The 17,247-nt window shown below is 37.9% G+C and overlaps 1 protein-coding gene across 1 annotated transcript in view; it reads left to right on the top strand.

Annotated features, from left to right (window-relative positions):
* fam184b (family with sequence similarity 184 member B) overlaps positions 1–17,247 on the top strand; it is a 47,594-nt gene that overhangs the window by 13,624 nt on the left and 16,723 nt on the right. The window contains exons 4-7 of the mRNA XM_082164361.1: positions 4,200–4,335; positions 5,258–5,409; positions 8,140–8,412; positions 17,136–17,231. Coding sequence (XP_082020487.1) covers positions 4,200–4,335; positions 5,258–5,409; positions 8,140–8,412; positions 17,136–17,231 — 657 coding nt within the window. The remainder of the gene's footprint in view (positions 1–4,199; positions 4,336–5,257; positions 5,410–8,139; positions 8,413–17,135; positions 17,232–17,247) is intronic.

The raw sequence follows: 17,247 nt of genomic DNA, 5'->3' as shown, positions 1-17,247 counted from the left end.
TGAATGTTTTTCCTTTCTACTTTCTTTGTGTTCATTTTGGGGTATTAAGCATTATTTTTATTTATTGTATTTTTTTCAAGAAATTGTTTTTTACTTAAGATTGGAAGTGTTTTACTCCCATAATAGACTAAAGAATAACAGGTTTTTTTTTTTTTGGTCAACTTTTTTTTTTGAAGTACTAATGCTGGCCACAGTTATTATAGCCTAGTTTTCAATAATCAAAATTTTCATTATATTTTTATTTATTAATGTATTATTATTATAATTATTATTATCATTATTATTATTATTATTAATTGATTATTTTAATGAATTTAAAACCAATTTAACCAATTTAGTTTTGGTTATTTTTTAATATATGACTATTAGTTGTATTGCAGTTTTTTGGGGGGTGTTAGTTTTTTAAATATGTTTAATATGTTTGTATTTAGTTTTCCTGCGTAAAACATATGCCAAATAAATATGTCGATGATGGAGCTGCGACCTGTGGAGATCCCTGATGGGACCAGCCGAAATTGAGAGTAATTTTAGCTATGGTATTTTATGTTTGTTAAATTTATCAGGGCTGTCGAGTACTATTGCTGTCTAGTGAGATTTTCATGTTTTCTTTTTACATTTCAAAAACAAGCCTTATCAAAAACTGGAAATTGTGTCTTCCAGGCTTGGTAATTCATGGATATTTATATGGTGGATATACATTTTCCTATTTATGCATAGTGAAAAAAAATCATTGTGTACAAACAAATCAGTATTGCTTTACAAGCCAGTTCACATAAATTTAGTTGAGTGGCCATGTGTAACTGACCTTTCAGCGGGGTGTTCGTCTCATTGTAAGGGGGCAGTAATTACCGCTGTGACTGACACTTCCGAATCTAATTGAGACAGAGATTAGAGGGATCAGACAAACACCCACAATTACCGTCACTCAGACACACACAGCTGTGCAGAAACAGATGGCATACCCGACTTAAACAGTCTGTGACAATACCCCACAGATCTGCAGCCAGTATTTCTACAGCGAAGTCTGCACAGAACCTGCAGAAAATAAAAATAACATAGGCTTTTTTATGTGGGACACAAAAGTAAGTCATTACACTTTGTATTTAGAACAGGATAAACCCAAGTGATTAAATAAGTAAGAGTTGCCAGGCATGCAAAAAGCAGGCATTGACACCACCATCTCTGACGCAGCTTTTTACACTGCGGCTAATGCGCATTAGACGTGACAAAAAAAGCCAGACAGAGTGAGATGAGTAACACCCTCTCTTCTCTGCTTTGGCTTGACATCCTTCAGAGAAAATTTATCAAAGGCACCTCAGATCTGCAAACTCAGAGCAGCTGCTGTGATGTAATCAAAGAGTTGTAGGCTCAAAGGGCAAATTCCAAATGGCATTTTTGCGTCCTTAAAGGGCCCTTCGGGAATGGGACGCCATTTGTGGGGGTGTTCCAAACGAAAGTGAACAACTAGATCCCTTCATGAAGGGCCCGTCCACAAGGCCGTTAGCGAAGGAAACATGCGGTGGTCCCTTCAAGGAAGTAATTTTATCATTTATGGTCATGTGACCCAGCGAATACTGGTGGTTCATTTTAAACCTAGATGGCGGGAGAGTTCGAGTTAATTTACAAACACAGCAATTCAAGTTGTTTTGTTTTGTTCGTAGTATTTCACACATTTTTATTATGTTTACAGTTTCATAGGTAAGAAATGTGTTAGGTAAAGCAGGGTCCAAAGATGAGACGGCAAGTTTTAAAGTTGAGAGTGGGGAAATACTCACACACAGATATATTAAGCATATTTAAAAACTTTTTTTGTATAAAATGTAGGCTATATATATTTGCAACAGTTATGTTAACAACAATAATAAGACATTTCTGTCGTAAGAAACAGCTACTCAGCTGATGAACACCGTGCTGCGTTGTCATGGGAACATCCCAGGTGAAGATAATGAGGAAATTACATTGTCTTTCGTTGCTCCCTTCACCAAGTGCGTTCCAAACCGGCTACATAATGGCACGCAAGAGCTGTGATCCCTCCAAAGTCCCCACTTCAAGGGCTCTGCCCTTTGAAGGGAGTAGGGCATAGGGATGCTCACTTCCGTTTGGAATTTGGCCAAAGTGTTCATGAGGTGGTCAGAATTGGCCAAATTTAAAATCATCTTGCACTCCATGGGCCTGACAGATGATGCAGTTTCGGTTGTTCATCTCTGCTATGAGGTGATCCAATAAGAGGATCCAGCAGGATAATGGTCAACTAGATTTTTTTGGTTTATCAAGATGATGTGAGTGGTGTTTTGGTGGTTGTCAGGTTGTTGCTAGGGTGTTCAGAATGGTTTTTAATGTGTTGCTTTGTGGTTGCTAGGGTGTTCTGGGTAGTTGCTTACTGCTCAAGTCAAGTCACCTTTATTTATAAAGTGCCTTATACAGTACAGATTGTTTCAAAGCGGCTTTACAGTGATAACAGAAAAATTATTCAATGATGCATACAGAGTTCATTTCGGCTGTTCTGCAGCTCAGAAAATAGTGTCATTCAGTTCCATTGTAAAGATCACCAACTGTTAAATTAGTTCATTTAATCTATAATTAAATGATGGAAAAGCAGTGATGTCATCGTCCAGCTCAGTTCAGTTCTCATACAACAGCGTCAGTACAGTCAGATCAATAATACTGTTGAATATTAAGTGTCCCCAACTAAGCAAGCCAGAGGCAACAGTGGCAAGGAACCTAAGGTGACAGAATGGAGAAAAAAATCTTGGGAGAAACCAGGCTCAGTTCTCCTCTGGCCAACAAATGAACATGGTGTTATTATGATTCAGGCTGCATCAAGTTTCAGAAATCAGATTGTGGATCAGTACTGCTCCTAGTTAAAAGATCCTGCCCAGAAGTGATATTCTGAGATCAGATTCACGAAAATTTCTTCTGAAGTAAGAAAAAAATGAAGAAATTTCTAAGATAATAAATAATTATTTATAATAAATAATTATAAATTTCTATAAATAGTCCTTATCTGTCAGTTTGACTGAATTAGCTGTAAAATTTCCTTCACGTTCTATTTTCAGACGTCAGGAGAATAACGTAACACTTGGTATTAATGTGACATGGTAAAACAAGAATATCTATGGCAAGCTCTTTTCATACGCTGCATTCTTTTCCTCCTGATTATTTTCTTTTTTTTTCCATTTGTATTCTGTAACAGGATGAAGACAACATATACTCCGCATTTGTGGTGTGCTCTCCCGATTTAATTTACGATATCCCATCAATAATTCACTGGAATGCACTAAGAATCTCCCCAAATCCTTAAGTTTTTAGTTTATTTATTTTGCACAAATATAAAATATATACAATAAAAACAAGAAAGTACAAGGCAGAAACCCCCAAAGGGCTTATTTAAAGCCTCCAACTAAACCAAGAAAGAAATAATAATAAAGAAAAAAGAAACTAATTATGAAATTACAATAACAAATATATAAATGTGTTTGACTGAATCAAGTTTATTACAAAATATCTCAAAACCCCCAAAATAACGTACTTCAGAAACAAACAGGTACATAAAATACAGTACATAAACAACAAAGAAAAAAATATTGTCTCCTCCTGTCACTTCTAATCCCTATTATCAGTGTTTACTGGAATGTTTCTTAGGCAGGTAAACCTGTCAGAAATCACTTTTAAATATTTCCTTTTAATGTTCGATGGTTGAAAGGTGAGTAGAATAATGTCATCTCATTGTACCCAGTTTTTGAAAATGCTTATTGCATTCATAGAGTGAACCTTTCGCTGATTGTTAGTAGTTTAACGGAAGTTATTCCTATAATTCTTGCAAAGCGTCATTGGGGTGTAAGAAAATCTTAAGAATAAAGACAAGAACACTCAAAAGAAATTGGGTGCACAAAATATTATTAACTTTATTCTTAAGTTAAAAACGAGAAAATAGCAGTTAATAATAATTTTATTCTTAAGAATGTTTATTAAATCTGGCCCTTACATATGGCTTTGTTGCTTCCTTCAGTGCAAGTTATATATTTTTTCCTTAACGAGCCTCATGATTTGAAGTGTCATTCATGTCCATATCACAAACAGTACGAGTAATACATTGAAAGTTAATACTTCGGGTTAGGGATTTCCCCTAACCCATTCTCTAAACCTAATTATAAGCAATTGTAATAGCTATTCATTTCTCTAATTCATTTCTCTTCCAGGACATGGAGGAGCAGTTGGAGGATGGGCGACGCCGAGTGGCTGAGGCTGAGGTTGTGGCAAAGAAAGCAGAGGAGGAGTTAGCTGTTGCTAAAGAACGCTTATTATTGCAGGAGAATGAGCTACAGAGCAAGTCAGGTACACATGCACAGTGCAAGGCATGTTGTTTATCTATTTTCTTATCATTATTGATCAAATTATTTGCATATGCTGAATAATTATTATCAAATGAATTACTTAAATCAGTATTTACTGCCGCTAAATAAAGATATTTTAAAGACAGCCTAGTAAATCATTAAATAGTCTATATAAAAAGTTGCTTTACAAAGTTAGTATATCTATAGGTTTGTTTTATTTCCATACAATTAAACAGAAGTTTACAGTCCACAGACGTTCATTTTGAAATCGAGTTTGTCAGTCTGTCTAAGGTAAACTTATGTGACCTTCACACAAGAAGCATTTTCAGTGTTTTGTCAGTGCTATTGTTTTATAATTGTTGGTTTATGTAGACTTGTATCAGATGGCCTCTTTGCATGTTGTCACATCCCTTTTTTCAGTGGTTTTCGCTGTCAAGTTCAAATATGAAAAATGTGTTTCTAGTTCTGAGAATTCTGTTCCATTCCATTTGCAATGCATTCCGTGTGTCTGCATCTCACGAATCAAAGCAAAAGCATAATTGTGGTACTTCAAGCTTGAATTGGTCTGAGTGTAGGGTAATCCATTTTTACAGAAATTAAACATGGGATTACATGGCATGATTAAATGCATAATGTTTAATGCATTATTTTATATATAATTAATTAATTTAACATTAAGTCAACCGCCTTAATTATCGTAAAAAATCACTAATGCATTTAAAGTACTAAAAATACTGCATTTCAGTATTAAATAAGCTGATAGTTTACTGTCAGCACTCATCGTTTATAGTCTGTTTGATCACATTTTTTTTTTTTTAGCTCTTGAAATTATTGTCTTTGTCACATGACTGTTGTGATTACAAGCTTGTTCACTGATTGTTCTGCTTCCTTTGATCTAATCATCATCTTACTCATTTCTGCAGAGGAGTTAATGAGTCAGAGTTCATCTCAGGTGAGGGTCTCTGCTGAAGTGGAAGAGATGAGGTCTCAACTCAGTCGTCTCAAAATTCGAAACAAAGAGCTGGAGCTCCAGAACAGTGGCCGATCTAATGACCACGCTCGCATGCTCAAACAGGCAAGCCATGCCCACACTCGCATGCATTCAAGTCATGTTGGAAAGATTGTATTTATGAGTTGAATGCACATGAACGGCACATGAGTTTGGGGGCGTGTCAGCAATGTTGATAATGTTAACTAAAACCAAAACTGTTAAAAATCATTTTCAGTAACAGAAAAATATATATAAAAATATTAGATGAAAAACTTTAGCAAAAATTAGAACAATTGCCTTGGAAAATAACTGAAATAAGATGAAGTACTAAAATTACTAAAACTGAAAAAAAATAAAAAATAATTAAAGCTAATTAGAAATATAAAACAAAATACAAACTAAATTGTTTTATAAAAAATATAAAAGGGTAACACTTTATACTAACTAATTAGTTAAGCATTAGTATATAGTTAAATATCATTTAGAAAGTGCAAGTAAATGATTAATGAGCTATTTAAATTTACATTTATACATATTATTATTTAGACATTTAGTAATAGTTACTCAGTGTGTTAATAAATGCTTTATTAATATGCATTCCTACTGTGATTCATGATTAATTCAGGTAGTTATAAAACATTTAGTAGTTGTCAGTTACTAAAGCTCATCTAAAGGGAGGATTATTTGTGCCTGGTAAAGCTTTTACAAAGGGCATTTTTTAGGTGCCATCCTAGGTGTAAAAAGCAGTGGTGGACAGTAACGAAGTAAATGTAATTCGTTACTGTACTTAAGTAGCTTTTTTGCGTATCTGTACTTTACTGAAGTATTTAAATTTGGGAAGACTTTTACTTTAACTCCACTACATTTCAAAGTCAAATATCTTACTTTTTACTCTACTACATTTTCAAAATCAGTCGTTCCTTTTTATTTATGAGTGGATAAAAACGTAACTGGTCAAACGAGCCACCTATCACAGTAGCCTACAACGTGCGCGCTTTGTTTTGAACTTGCCTTGGCGGTATCTACTAAGCGCGAACCAGAGCCGTTAAATATGAGAGTTGCGACCATAGACAGTATAAGAGGTTGCGACACACACGGCTTGTTCGACTTGAACCGGCGCTGCACAGACCGATTAGTTTATGACATCAAAGTATAGAGCGAAATCGCGAGAGCGATTGAAAAGCATACAGAGCCGTCTACTCTCTAATCGCTCTTGCGGTATTTTAATGTCATTCACCGATTGGTCTGTGCAGTGTGCCGTTTCAAGTCGAACAAGCCTACTGTGATCTCTCCGCCGCGCGGTCACGTGATTCGTGTAGCTCTCAATAGTTCCAAACAATTTGTGTTGCCAATAATTTTAAGTGGGGCAGAGAGCAGCAGCTATTATTGCAGCAATTATCGGTAAATACTGACGCATAATGAACATTGCTTATTACCTTGACACTAAAATTACTTGCATATAATAGCTTTTTTTTTTTTTTTGAGGAGTAGCAGAAACACTGCATTAATACGTTTTGGTGTTTAATTTTGTAGGGAAATTGGCTGCTCCCATAATGTAGTGTGTGTATATATATATATTCAATGGCATTGTGCAGGTTTATGTGAATGTATCATAACATTAGGATGTTTATAATTATGACCATAGACGCTTGTGAAAAATATGTACAGTAAATACTGTAAATGTATTATACCTTATGGGATTTTCCCTTCCGTCCAAAATTAAACACACAAAAAATGTATTCAATTCAAATATATATATATATATATATATATATATATATATATATATATATATATATATATATATATATATATAAATTATAATAGGACATTATAGCAATAAAAAAATCATAGTACTTGGATACTTAAGTACATTTGAAGGCAAATACTTTTGTACTTTTACTCAAGTGAATGTTTAAAGGCAGCACTTCTACTTTTACTTGAGTAATATTTTACCTTGAGTATCTTTACTTTAACTCAAGTACATGGTATGTGTACTTCGTCCACCACTGGTAAAAAGTAATCCATACGGCTCCATGGGGTTAATAAAGGCCTTCTGAAACGAAGCGAAAATCCATTTATAACTTAATCTATAATCAATAGTCAGTGATTATAGTTTCTAAAGTTATAAATATGGATATTTTTCTTACAAAAACATATCACTTCATTTCATAAGGCCTTTATTAATCCCCTGAAGCCGTATTGATTACTTTTATGATGGATGGATGTGATTTTTGGAGCTTCAAAAACTCCCATTACTCCCATTATAAAGCTTGAAGAGCGAGGATATTTTTTTAATATATTTTTAATGTAACTCTGATTGTGTTTGGCTGAAAGAAGAAAGTCACATACACCAAGGACGGCTTGAGGGTTAGTAAATTATGGGATAATTTTCATTTTTGGGTTAACTAACCCTTTAAGAACAAGAGTTAAAACGAATCAGCAAGTACAATAAATAGGATGGATAAAACCAACATAAATTTGCACAAACATTTCCATAAATTGTTAAAATGAGCAGTCCCCTTCAGTTTTGCGCTACCTTACAGGCCTTTCCTTATAGGAAATAAAACAGAGAACCCCACCTTATATTTAAAACATTACATAAAAACAGTATAAACACTGGAAAACTACTCCACAGGCTCTCCATCAAAAACACTTTAAAATGTTGTTTTGAAAGCATTAGTTAGTATGCACAGAAACATCCAAACCCTCAGAACATCTTAAAATATCAAAACTGACACCTCTTTTTTTGTCATTCTTTTGAAACTACAGGATTACAGTTTTATATCATTAAGCGTTGTGTGTGGGTTTCAGCATGCAGATGCTCTATCCTCTATGCGTCTGGAGCTGCAGCGTGCTCACACTGAGGAGATCAGACGCCTTCAGCAGGAGGTGGAGGGTGAAAGAAAGAATGACAGACAGGAGCTGGAGGAAGAGAAGAAACAGGTGCAGCAGAAGATGGAAGAAGAGAAAGTAAGGCTTAAAGAACAGCTTCGGAAAGCACTGGAAGAAGTGATACGCAAACATGCCAGTGAGCTGCGGCATGCGCACGCGATGCTGGATGCAGAGAAGAAGAAGACACAGGAGGTACAACAAGAGGTTTCAGCTGCTGTTATCATGGAAACTTTTCATGACAGAAATCTTGAAGCATTAGCTTTGCGAATAATTTCATACCTTCCCATTTGCTCCTGTTGCTGCTAGTGTGAAGGGCTGGCTATCAGTACTGACTTTCTGATTTGATTCCTCTCTTGATTTGATTCTCAATTTGATGTTGATTTTATATTGTTTGGGAATATAATGGCAATTATATTGTTTGCTATATTTAAATGGCCATTTACGTTAATTTTTCCAATAAAAAAGGCGATTAAAAGATTGACTATAGGATTTTAAGAATGTCTTAAGAAAATACATAACCAACATAATCTGTCTTTTTACTCATCTATACTAGTGTCTTTACTGTTACAGGGGACATAAAGAATTTCCTTTGTTGCTGTGTATAAAGACATAAATCATTATTCATAATGCAAAGCTCCAAACCCAGTCCATTTAGACAAATTGTGTAAACTAATCTGCAAAAATGGGTCATTTCAAAATCAGAACCACATTAACATTTGACGCATATTCAGCATTCAAAAACTTGGCCCACCCTTATGAACAGAGATTAGCCATCATATCATAACAAGTCAGTTGCATAAAAACTCTTAAAGGTACAGAAACTAAAAACGCTTATATTTAAAGGTTTAGTTGACTCGTAAATAAAACTTCTTTCATCATTTATTCACTATCATGTCATTCCCACATGACTGACTTTCTTCCATGAAACGTATTACTCTGTTTCATGTAATTAAAGTGAATGAGAACCAGGGGCTTTCAAGATCCAAAAAGAAAAGAAAAATAGCACAATAAAAACGGCAAAGTCCATAAAACTCGTGCACTATATTCTGAGCTATCTGAAGCCATAGAGTGAAATTTAAGTTGTCTTTTGTTTTATGGAAAAGAGCAACTTTCACAACATTCAACTTTCTGGAAAAGAGAAACATCTCCTTATGTGTTCCGCCGAAGAAAGAAAGAAGGTTTAGAATGACATGAAATAAATGGGAGAATTAATTGTAAGAGTTAGAGAAAGTGGAAAATGGTCATGTAATATTTAATTAATTCTATATTATAATTTTTTTGTTACAAGAAAGTGTTTCTATAAAGTTCCTAATTGTGTACAAGTGTTTCTTTAGCCGAAGCAGTAGTTGTCAAGTTCTCAGGGTTTCTTTGCCTCAATGTCTGCCCAAACTTGAAAAGGCTTCAATCAACTTTAAGAGAAGGGTGCATGGAATAACTCGAAGCATTGAATTATTCTTCATCGAATCAATTTATTGAAAATCTTTCAACAATGACTTGACCTTCTTGTTTCAATGAATATCTCAGATGCTTAGCTAAATAACCTATATAGAAAAACATATATAAATATATGAGTCACTACACACAGTATAAATAAATGTACATTCAGAGATGATATTAAAAGTACAAACAATATTGTTAAACTATTTGCGGTTTATATAGCAGCTTGTAAACGGCAACAACAATGTAAAATCAAATACACTTAGTGCACATGTCCAGTTAGCATGCTAGATGCTAAAATGCTAGCATCAAACAACTTTCAAACACAATGAATATTTGTCCTACCAGTAGCACTCCAAGTTGATGAACACATTTTGGCTTTTCCCAGCAGTCTTTGAACAAACTCAATTGACTCGATGCTGATTACCAATCTTTCTCATTTGGTTGTATAATCTCCATAATCCACCAGTTTGGGTAGGAGAAGCACAGCAACTGCTCAAAGATTTCAGCATGCTGACAATCACACACACCTGGTCCTTTGTGCCATGTGGAGTTTCAATGGCCAATCAGCTTCCCTGGTTGTTCCAGCAGCACTGTGCTCACAACCAATAGGCTGCTCCCATTTTGATCTCAAATCTTTTAATTAAACAATGATGAATATATATTTCTCCCTCTTTCCTTCAATTTCAGATTTAACTTTACACCTCCCACTTGAGCTCCTGGTCAACTGACCCAAGGAGATCACACACTTCTTGCCTGAAATTTCTTTTACTGCTCTTCAATGGGAATTAGAACCACCAAGCGTCTCACATCCCTATGCAGAATCGCAGCTGGGATCTTATCACCAAGCATCTTTGCTGGTTTGACATTCTTGGCTGCCTCTGCTTGGTTTGGTTTAACAATCGAGACAGGATAGCTGGGGAATACTCTGACCATTACATCTCTTACGGTTCCTTTCTTGTCTGCATTTATACTGACGACTCTGGCCATCTTGTACTGACCTCTTAGAGCATTCTGGTCAGCCACCCATACCACATCTCCCACGGCAATATTCCGTTCTTTAGTATGCCACTTGTTTCTTACAAACAGGTTCGGACCTGCCAGCTGACACCAATTTCTCCAGAACTTGTTGACTACTTCCTGGATGATTCTTAGTCTTTTGTATGGATAGCCTTCATACTCAAAACTTCCTTGATCCCCTCTTTTTCCAGTACGTCCCAGGAGAAGAGAGTTTGGACTTACGTATTCCACGCAGTCTTCCCGACTTTGTGTCCTGGCATCGATAGGTCTTTCATTGACCAAATTGGTTGCCGTGTAAAGAAAAGTTTGAAATTCTCCCCATGACATACCACCATTACAGCCTAGATTCTGGAGGGCTCGCTTCACCAGACGGACAGCTGCTTCTGCTGCTCCATTTCTGTGAGGGGAATCTGCCGGATGAATTTTCCAAGACCACTCGGTACCATTCTTGGCTGCCTCAATCTCTAACTTTATCCTGTCTTGTCGCTCTAGGAACTTATGAAGATCTTCAAGAACAGGCTTGGCCCCTATGAAATTCGATCCCGAGTCTGACCACAGTTTCCGGGGATGTCCCCTTAAAGCTGTAAACCTTTGGTATGCCATCAGAAATCCTTCTGTTGATTGGTCACTGACAACATCAGTATGGATAGCTCTTGATGCCATACAACAGAAGACAACTCCCCAAACTTTGAGCCCCACCCTTTTCTTTACCTCATCTTTTACCAGATATGGTCCAAACAAATCCAGGGTTGTGAACTCAAATGGCGCAGCTGGTTCAGACCGCTCTGGTGGAAGGTCTCCCATAATCTGTTGGCATTGCTTTGACCTTGCCTTTCTGCAGGTCACACAGTAGTCTACAGATTTCTTAGCTAGTCTGCGGCCTTTTACAACCCAAGCTTTCCTTCTCATTCTCAACAAAGTTCCAGCCACTCCTTCATGATTTACTTGATGAGCTTCCTGAGCCAAAAGTGTAGACACATATGCATTATATGGTAAAATCGGAACTGCAGTTTTATCCTCATTGAAGATCTGAATTCTTCCTCCACAAACAATCAGTCCAGAATTTCCATCCTTGTACACTGCCAACCTACTAAGGGTAGTATCAGGAAAGACCACATTCTCTTGGGCTGCTAGAAAGAGATCTTCAAGAGCATCCTCCTGTTCACTTACTGTCAGGATTGCTTCATTGACTCTTCCTTCCAAAGACTTTACCTCCCACTTTGATGAACCCGAGGTCTTAGTTCTTATCTTCAGCCACTTCTTGACAGCTCGACGCACCCAAGCAGTAACTCTGACCAGTCTGGACAATTTGCTGAATTGTTCAACATCAACTAACCTACTTGCTACTATGCCGTCAGACATCCTTCTTGATGGACCAATCATATGCTCTTCCTCTTGATTTGCAGGAGCGCCTGAATCCGCACTGAGGTTCTTTACCATCCTCTTCTCTCCGTCCTCATGAACACTCACTTTAACTTTCTGCAGGAGAACTGAGTCTTGCTTTTTCCTAGTCAGACTTCTGGTTAGTACTGCAGAGAAAGCTTTCCTCTGAAGTTTGTTAATAGCTTCTCTTGCAGCAGTTGCAACCTCAGCAGCTGACTTAATAGGCAAATCCTTTACCGGCCACCTCAAAAACATAGGCCCTCTCTGCCATGCAGAATCTTGTTCTAGGCCTTCTGGACTACTTCCCCTTGTAATAATGTCCGCACCGTTCAATTCGCCTGGGATCCACCACCAATCCTTAACAAGCGTAGTTCTCTGGATCTCTCCAATTCTGTTGGCAAAGAAGGACTGGTAGCCATAGCTAGCCCGCTGAATAGCTCCCAAAACTGTTTGGCTGTCCACCAGATGGAACCATTTGTCAATCTCCACTTGGCAATGCTTCTCAATATACTTTCTAAGTCTGGCTGCATAAACTGCACCACACATTTCAGCCTTGACTGCTTCCCCTTTTTGATCCAAAGGAGTCAGTTTGGCCTTGGATTCAACTAACCTCACTTCAACGCCTTGGTCTGTTTCCCACCTGAAATATGTTACAGCTCCATAGGTCTTATCGCTTCCATCTGAGAATGTTATTCCCAACGGTTTTCCTTTCCAGCCTCCAGGTGTTAAGCCTCTGGGAAACGTTATTTTGCTTAGCTGAACATACTCCTCAAACACTTTAATGGCTTCTTCTCTGAGGTTTTCTGACAGTGGTGTATCCCATGTATCTTTGGTCAAATTCCCACGTCCTGCCTCTTGAAATGCCCTTCGTTCAAGGATGGCCCCTTTTTGCTTAACCGGTGTGACCAAGCCAATTGGATCATACAGTCCTGCCACCTGACTCAGTAGCTCTCTTCTAGTCAAAGGATTAGGAGTCTTGGCCCTGACCTCCTCTTTAATGAGGTTTTGTCCTATTCTCATTTTCTTTTTCCGCTTGGAAAAATTTATTGATGTCATGATGTAAAGTGTATCCTCTTCTGCCAGATACCCAACTCCAAGGGCCTTGTTGTCCTTGTCCCTCAACTGGTTTGGAAGTTGCAGGATTCTGTTTTCTGCTGTTGATTCTGACACACCATCACCAGGCTTCCAAATTTGTCCTGACCGAACCCAGTGCTTCAAGAAAAACCCTCCAGCTCTTAGGATCTCCTCAACGCCTTCGGTTACTTTGTCCAGCTTTTCCTGATCATTGTGGGAAGTTAGAATATCATCTACATAACTATCCTCTTCAATGACTTTGCGCTCTTCATGCAGATGAGAGAACTTTGCCAGTTTTGCAGTTTCACGCATGGCTAACTGCGCAATGCACCCTGCTGGTCGGTCACCGATGTTAACTCTGGTGATTGCATACTCTTCTATCTCCTTACCCTGATCACCTCTCCACAGAAACCTATGCAGATGCATTTCTCTCTCCTCCAGCCATACAGAGTTATACATCTTCCTTATATCTCCTAGGACAGCATAAACTCCTCTCCTAAACCTTAGGAGAACAGCTCTGATTGGATTAAGAAAATCTGGGCCTTTCAGAAGAAGATCATTCATACTCACTCCTCTAAATTTCTGACTGCTGTTCCATACCAAGCGCACTGGAGTCGTAACTGAGTGAGGATTTGGTGCTATCAGGTGACTCACATACCATACTGGTCCATTCCAGGAGTTCATCATATCTTCAGTGAGCTTGATTGCTGCTCCGCGCTCCACCATTTCATTAATTTGAGCTGTATAAGCGACTTGCCACTCTGGTTCCCTCATGAGCTGTTTTTCTGTTCTCAGGAATGTTGCCTCTACTCCCCCTCTATTATTGGGAAGGGAAGCTGGATCTTCAGTCCAGGGATATTTTGCATGCCAATGAGGAGACTTGCTGTGATCATCACTTTCTAGGTAGGTAAGACACTCTTTTATAACCTCGAGTTCTCTTTCCTCTGCCAATGTCATCTCCTTACCACCTGGCTGACAGTTCCCACAGCGACAAGATCCACACACTGGTTCACAAGCTGCCCCAATGCTGTCCCACCTCCACCATTCCAAGAACTCACGGTTGGTAACAGCAATGTTTGTCTCAGCTCTGGTTTCTTGAAGTATCTGGACTGACTTAGACATCACTTGCATTTCAGGTCCTCCCACTTTCTCTTCATATTTTGTTGCGGCTGTTCTCATTGAGCGAGCAAAATGTGTTTTGGATTCATATGCAGCTACGTTAATTTCTTCAAATAAGTCTGGATGAGCTCCGCCTACTGTCTTTCCCAAAGGACTGTCCCATAAGACAAGATCCCCCACAACCTTCACTCTTTGTGGGGCCAATCTCCCTTCTCGATGGCTAATAAGAAGTTCAATCTCTTTAGGTCTTACCAACTCTTCAAGCTTGACTTCTGGGAAGAATCTCTGCAATTGCTTAGGTTCGATAACTTTATGCACTTTAGCAATTTCCTCCAAGCCATAACAGAGAAGCGCATGTGCTCTTTCCTTATCCTCATCAGTCTTGACTCTTAGTCGAAGAAGATATCGCTTGGTTTTCACCTTGATGGCCATTCCAGCAACTCCATGCACTATCAGTGTGACATCTTCGCTCCTTAACCTCAAACGTTCTGCAGCCTTGTGGGTAATATAGTTGGTATCTGATGCAAGATCTACCAAAGTTCCAATCTTCTGCCCTGCATTGGCTGTTGCTTCCATGAGCATCATAATGACAGGTAGTTCTTGTACCCCACTTTCCTTTAGAAGTCCAACTCTGGTTTTTCCACTGCAAGTCACTGTTGCAGTTTTGTTGGTGAAGGCATTTCTGCACCTCTCAGCAAGCTCTGGGGAAAGTTCAGCTAGAAGTTCCTCTTGCTCTGCTGTTAGCACATTTATCTTCCTACTGTCCTTTCCAAACCTTTTCTCACTCCCACTCGTGGATTCTCTTTTTGGACAGAGAAAATAATGATGATCTGGGACATTTTCTCTTCTGCAGTCTCTATTTTTACACAAGAATGTGTCTCTACAGTCGGTGTTACCTTCATGACATCCAAGGCACTTCTTACATGCTCCAATCTTCCTCAGAGCAGCTTTCTTCTCAGCTAACTTTAGCTCCTTAAACTTCTTACAGAAGAAAATCTTGTCCTTGTGATTCACAGCTCCACACAAAGCACACCCACCGTCAGAATCTTTCCTTGTGGTTCTTGTAGATGCATACTTCCTTTCAAATCTATTTTCAGATCTATCTACCTTGTCGGTGATTCGGAGCTGTTCGAGTTTTTCAAGAACATTTTCCTGTTTCCTCAAAAACTTCAACAGGTGGTCAAAGTGATTCTCTTGAGTCACACCATTGTCAGAGTCAATCATGAAGAAAAGCCAGTCTCTTTTTACAAACTCAGGCAGTTTACTCTCAATAGACTTGATTACGAGAGGGTTCTTAATTGCACCAATGTTCCCAAGATCTGTCAGGTCAGATAGAGCTTTTTCAACAGTCTGGATCAAGTCTATCACTTTTCTGGGTTGATTGCCCTTCACACCAGGAATTCTTTCCAGTTCTTCAATAATTTCCATGTTGTAGTCATCATTCGCATCAAAAAGTGCTCTTGCACTAGAAGAGAGTTTCTGGAATTCCTTCCGAAGCTCAGATTCAATCATTTGACTTGACTCTCGAATGAGAAGGTTGGCTTGCCTTGTGAAACACACCTTTGCAGTGGTTCTCTCTCTTTTAAGTTGATCCACCGTTTTCCCCAAAGCTTCTTCTGCCATCTTATCTTCAAGTCTCAATGATACGTCTTCTTAAACAACTCAATTCTCTGATGACTTGTTTTGACAATGTTGATTCTTGTTTTGCACCAGCTTTATTTTCTGGACCATCAGAAGCCTTTAATCTTCTTATCCATAAGCGGTGGTTATTAAGTGTCAAGTTCTCAGGGTTTCTTTGCCTCAATGTCTGCCCAAACTTGAAAAGGCTTCAATCAACTTTAAGAGAAGGGTGCATGGAATAACTCGAAGCATTGAATTATTCTTCATCGAATCAATTTATTGAAAATCTTTCAACAATGACTTGACCTTCTTGTTTCAATGAATATCTCAGATGCTTAGCTTAATAACCTATATAGAAAAACATATATAAATATATGAGTCACTACACACAGTATAAATAAATGTACATTCAGAGATGATATTAAAAGTACAAACAATATTGTTAAACTATTTGCGGTTTATATAGCAGCTTGTAAACGGCAACAACAATGTAAAATCAAATACACTTAGTGCACATGTCCAGTTAGCATGCTAGATGCTAAAATGCTAGCATCAAACAACTTTCAAACACAATGAATATTTGTCCTACCAGTAGCACTCCAAGTTGATGAACACATTTTGGCTTTTCCCAGCAGTCTTTGAACAAACTCAATTGACTCGATGCTGATTACCAATCTTTCTCATTTGGTTGTATAATCTCCAAAATCCACCAGTTTGGGTAGGAGAAGCACAGCAACTGCTCAAAGATTTCAGCATGCTGACAATCACACACACCTGGTCCTTTGTGCCATGTGGAGTTTCAATGGCCAATCAGCTTCCCTGGTTGTTCCAGCAGCACTGTGCTCACAACCAATAGGCTGCTCCCATTTTGATCTCAAATCTTTTAATTAAACAATGATGAATATATATTTCTCCCTCTTTCCTTCAATTTCAGATTTAACTTTACAGTAGTGCATGAATGTTGCAACACCAAGTTCATGGGTTCAACTCCCAGGGATTGCATGAACTGAGTACATGAAAAATGTATACTTAAATGCAATGGTAGTCATTTTAGATGAAAGCTTCTACCAAATGCATAAATGTAAATGACTAACAACATGGTAAGTGGACTTCAGGGAAGGAACAAATTTGATGTAGACAAAGATGTGGACTATTTGCCCCCTTTAAAACAGAACATGTTACTACTAAAAGCAGTATTTAAAAGATCTGATATTTTTGTTAATTATGAAATAATCGTTTTTTTATTGTGTTGGTTTGTGCAGGCTGAGGAGCAGATGCAAACCGAAGAAGAAGAGAGAAAGGGTTTAGAGACAGAGAGGGACGAGCTACGCAACCAACTACAGCTGTCCAAAACAGAGGTAAATTATTACAAAG

The sequence above is a fragment of the Leuciscus leuciscus genome (assembly GCF_965113295.1).
Source record: "Leuciscus leuciscus genome assembly, chromosome: 3".
In the NCBI taxonomy this organism is placed as follows: Eukaryota; Metazoa; Chordata; class Actinopteri; order Cypriniformes; family Leuciscidae; genus Leuciscus; species Leuciscus leuciscus.
The sequence above is the reverse complement of the archived record's forward strand: the minus strand, read 5'-3'. Positions and strand labels throughout refer to the sequence as shown.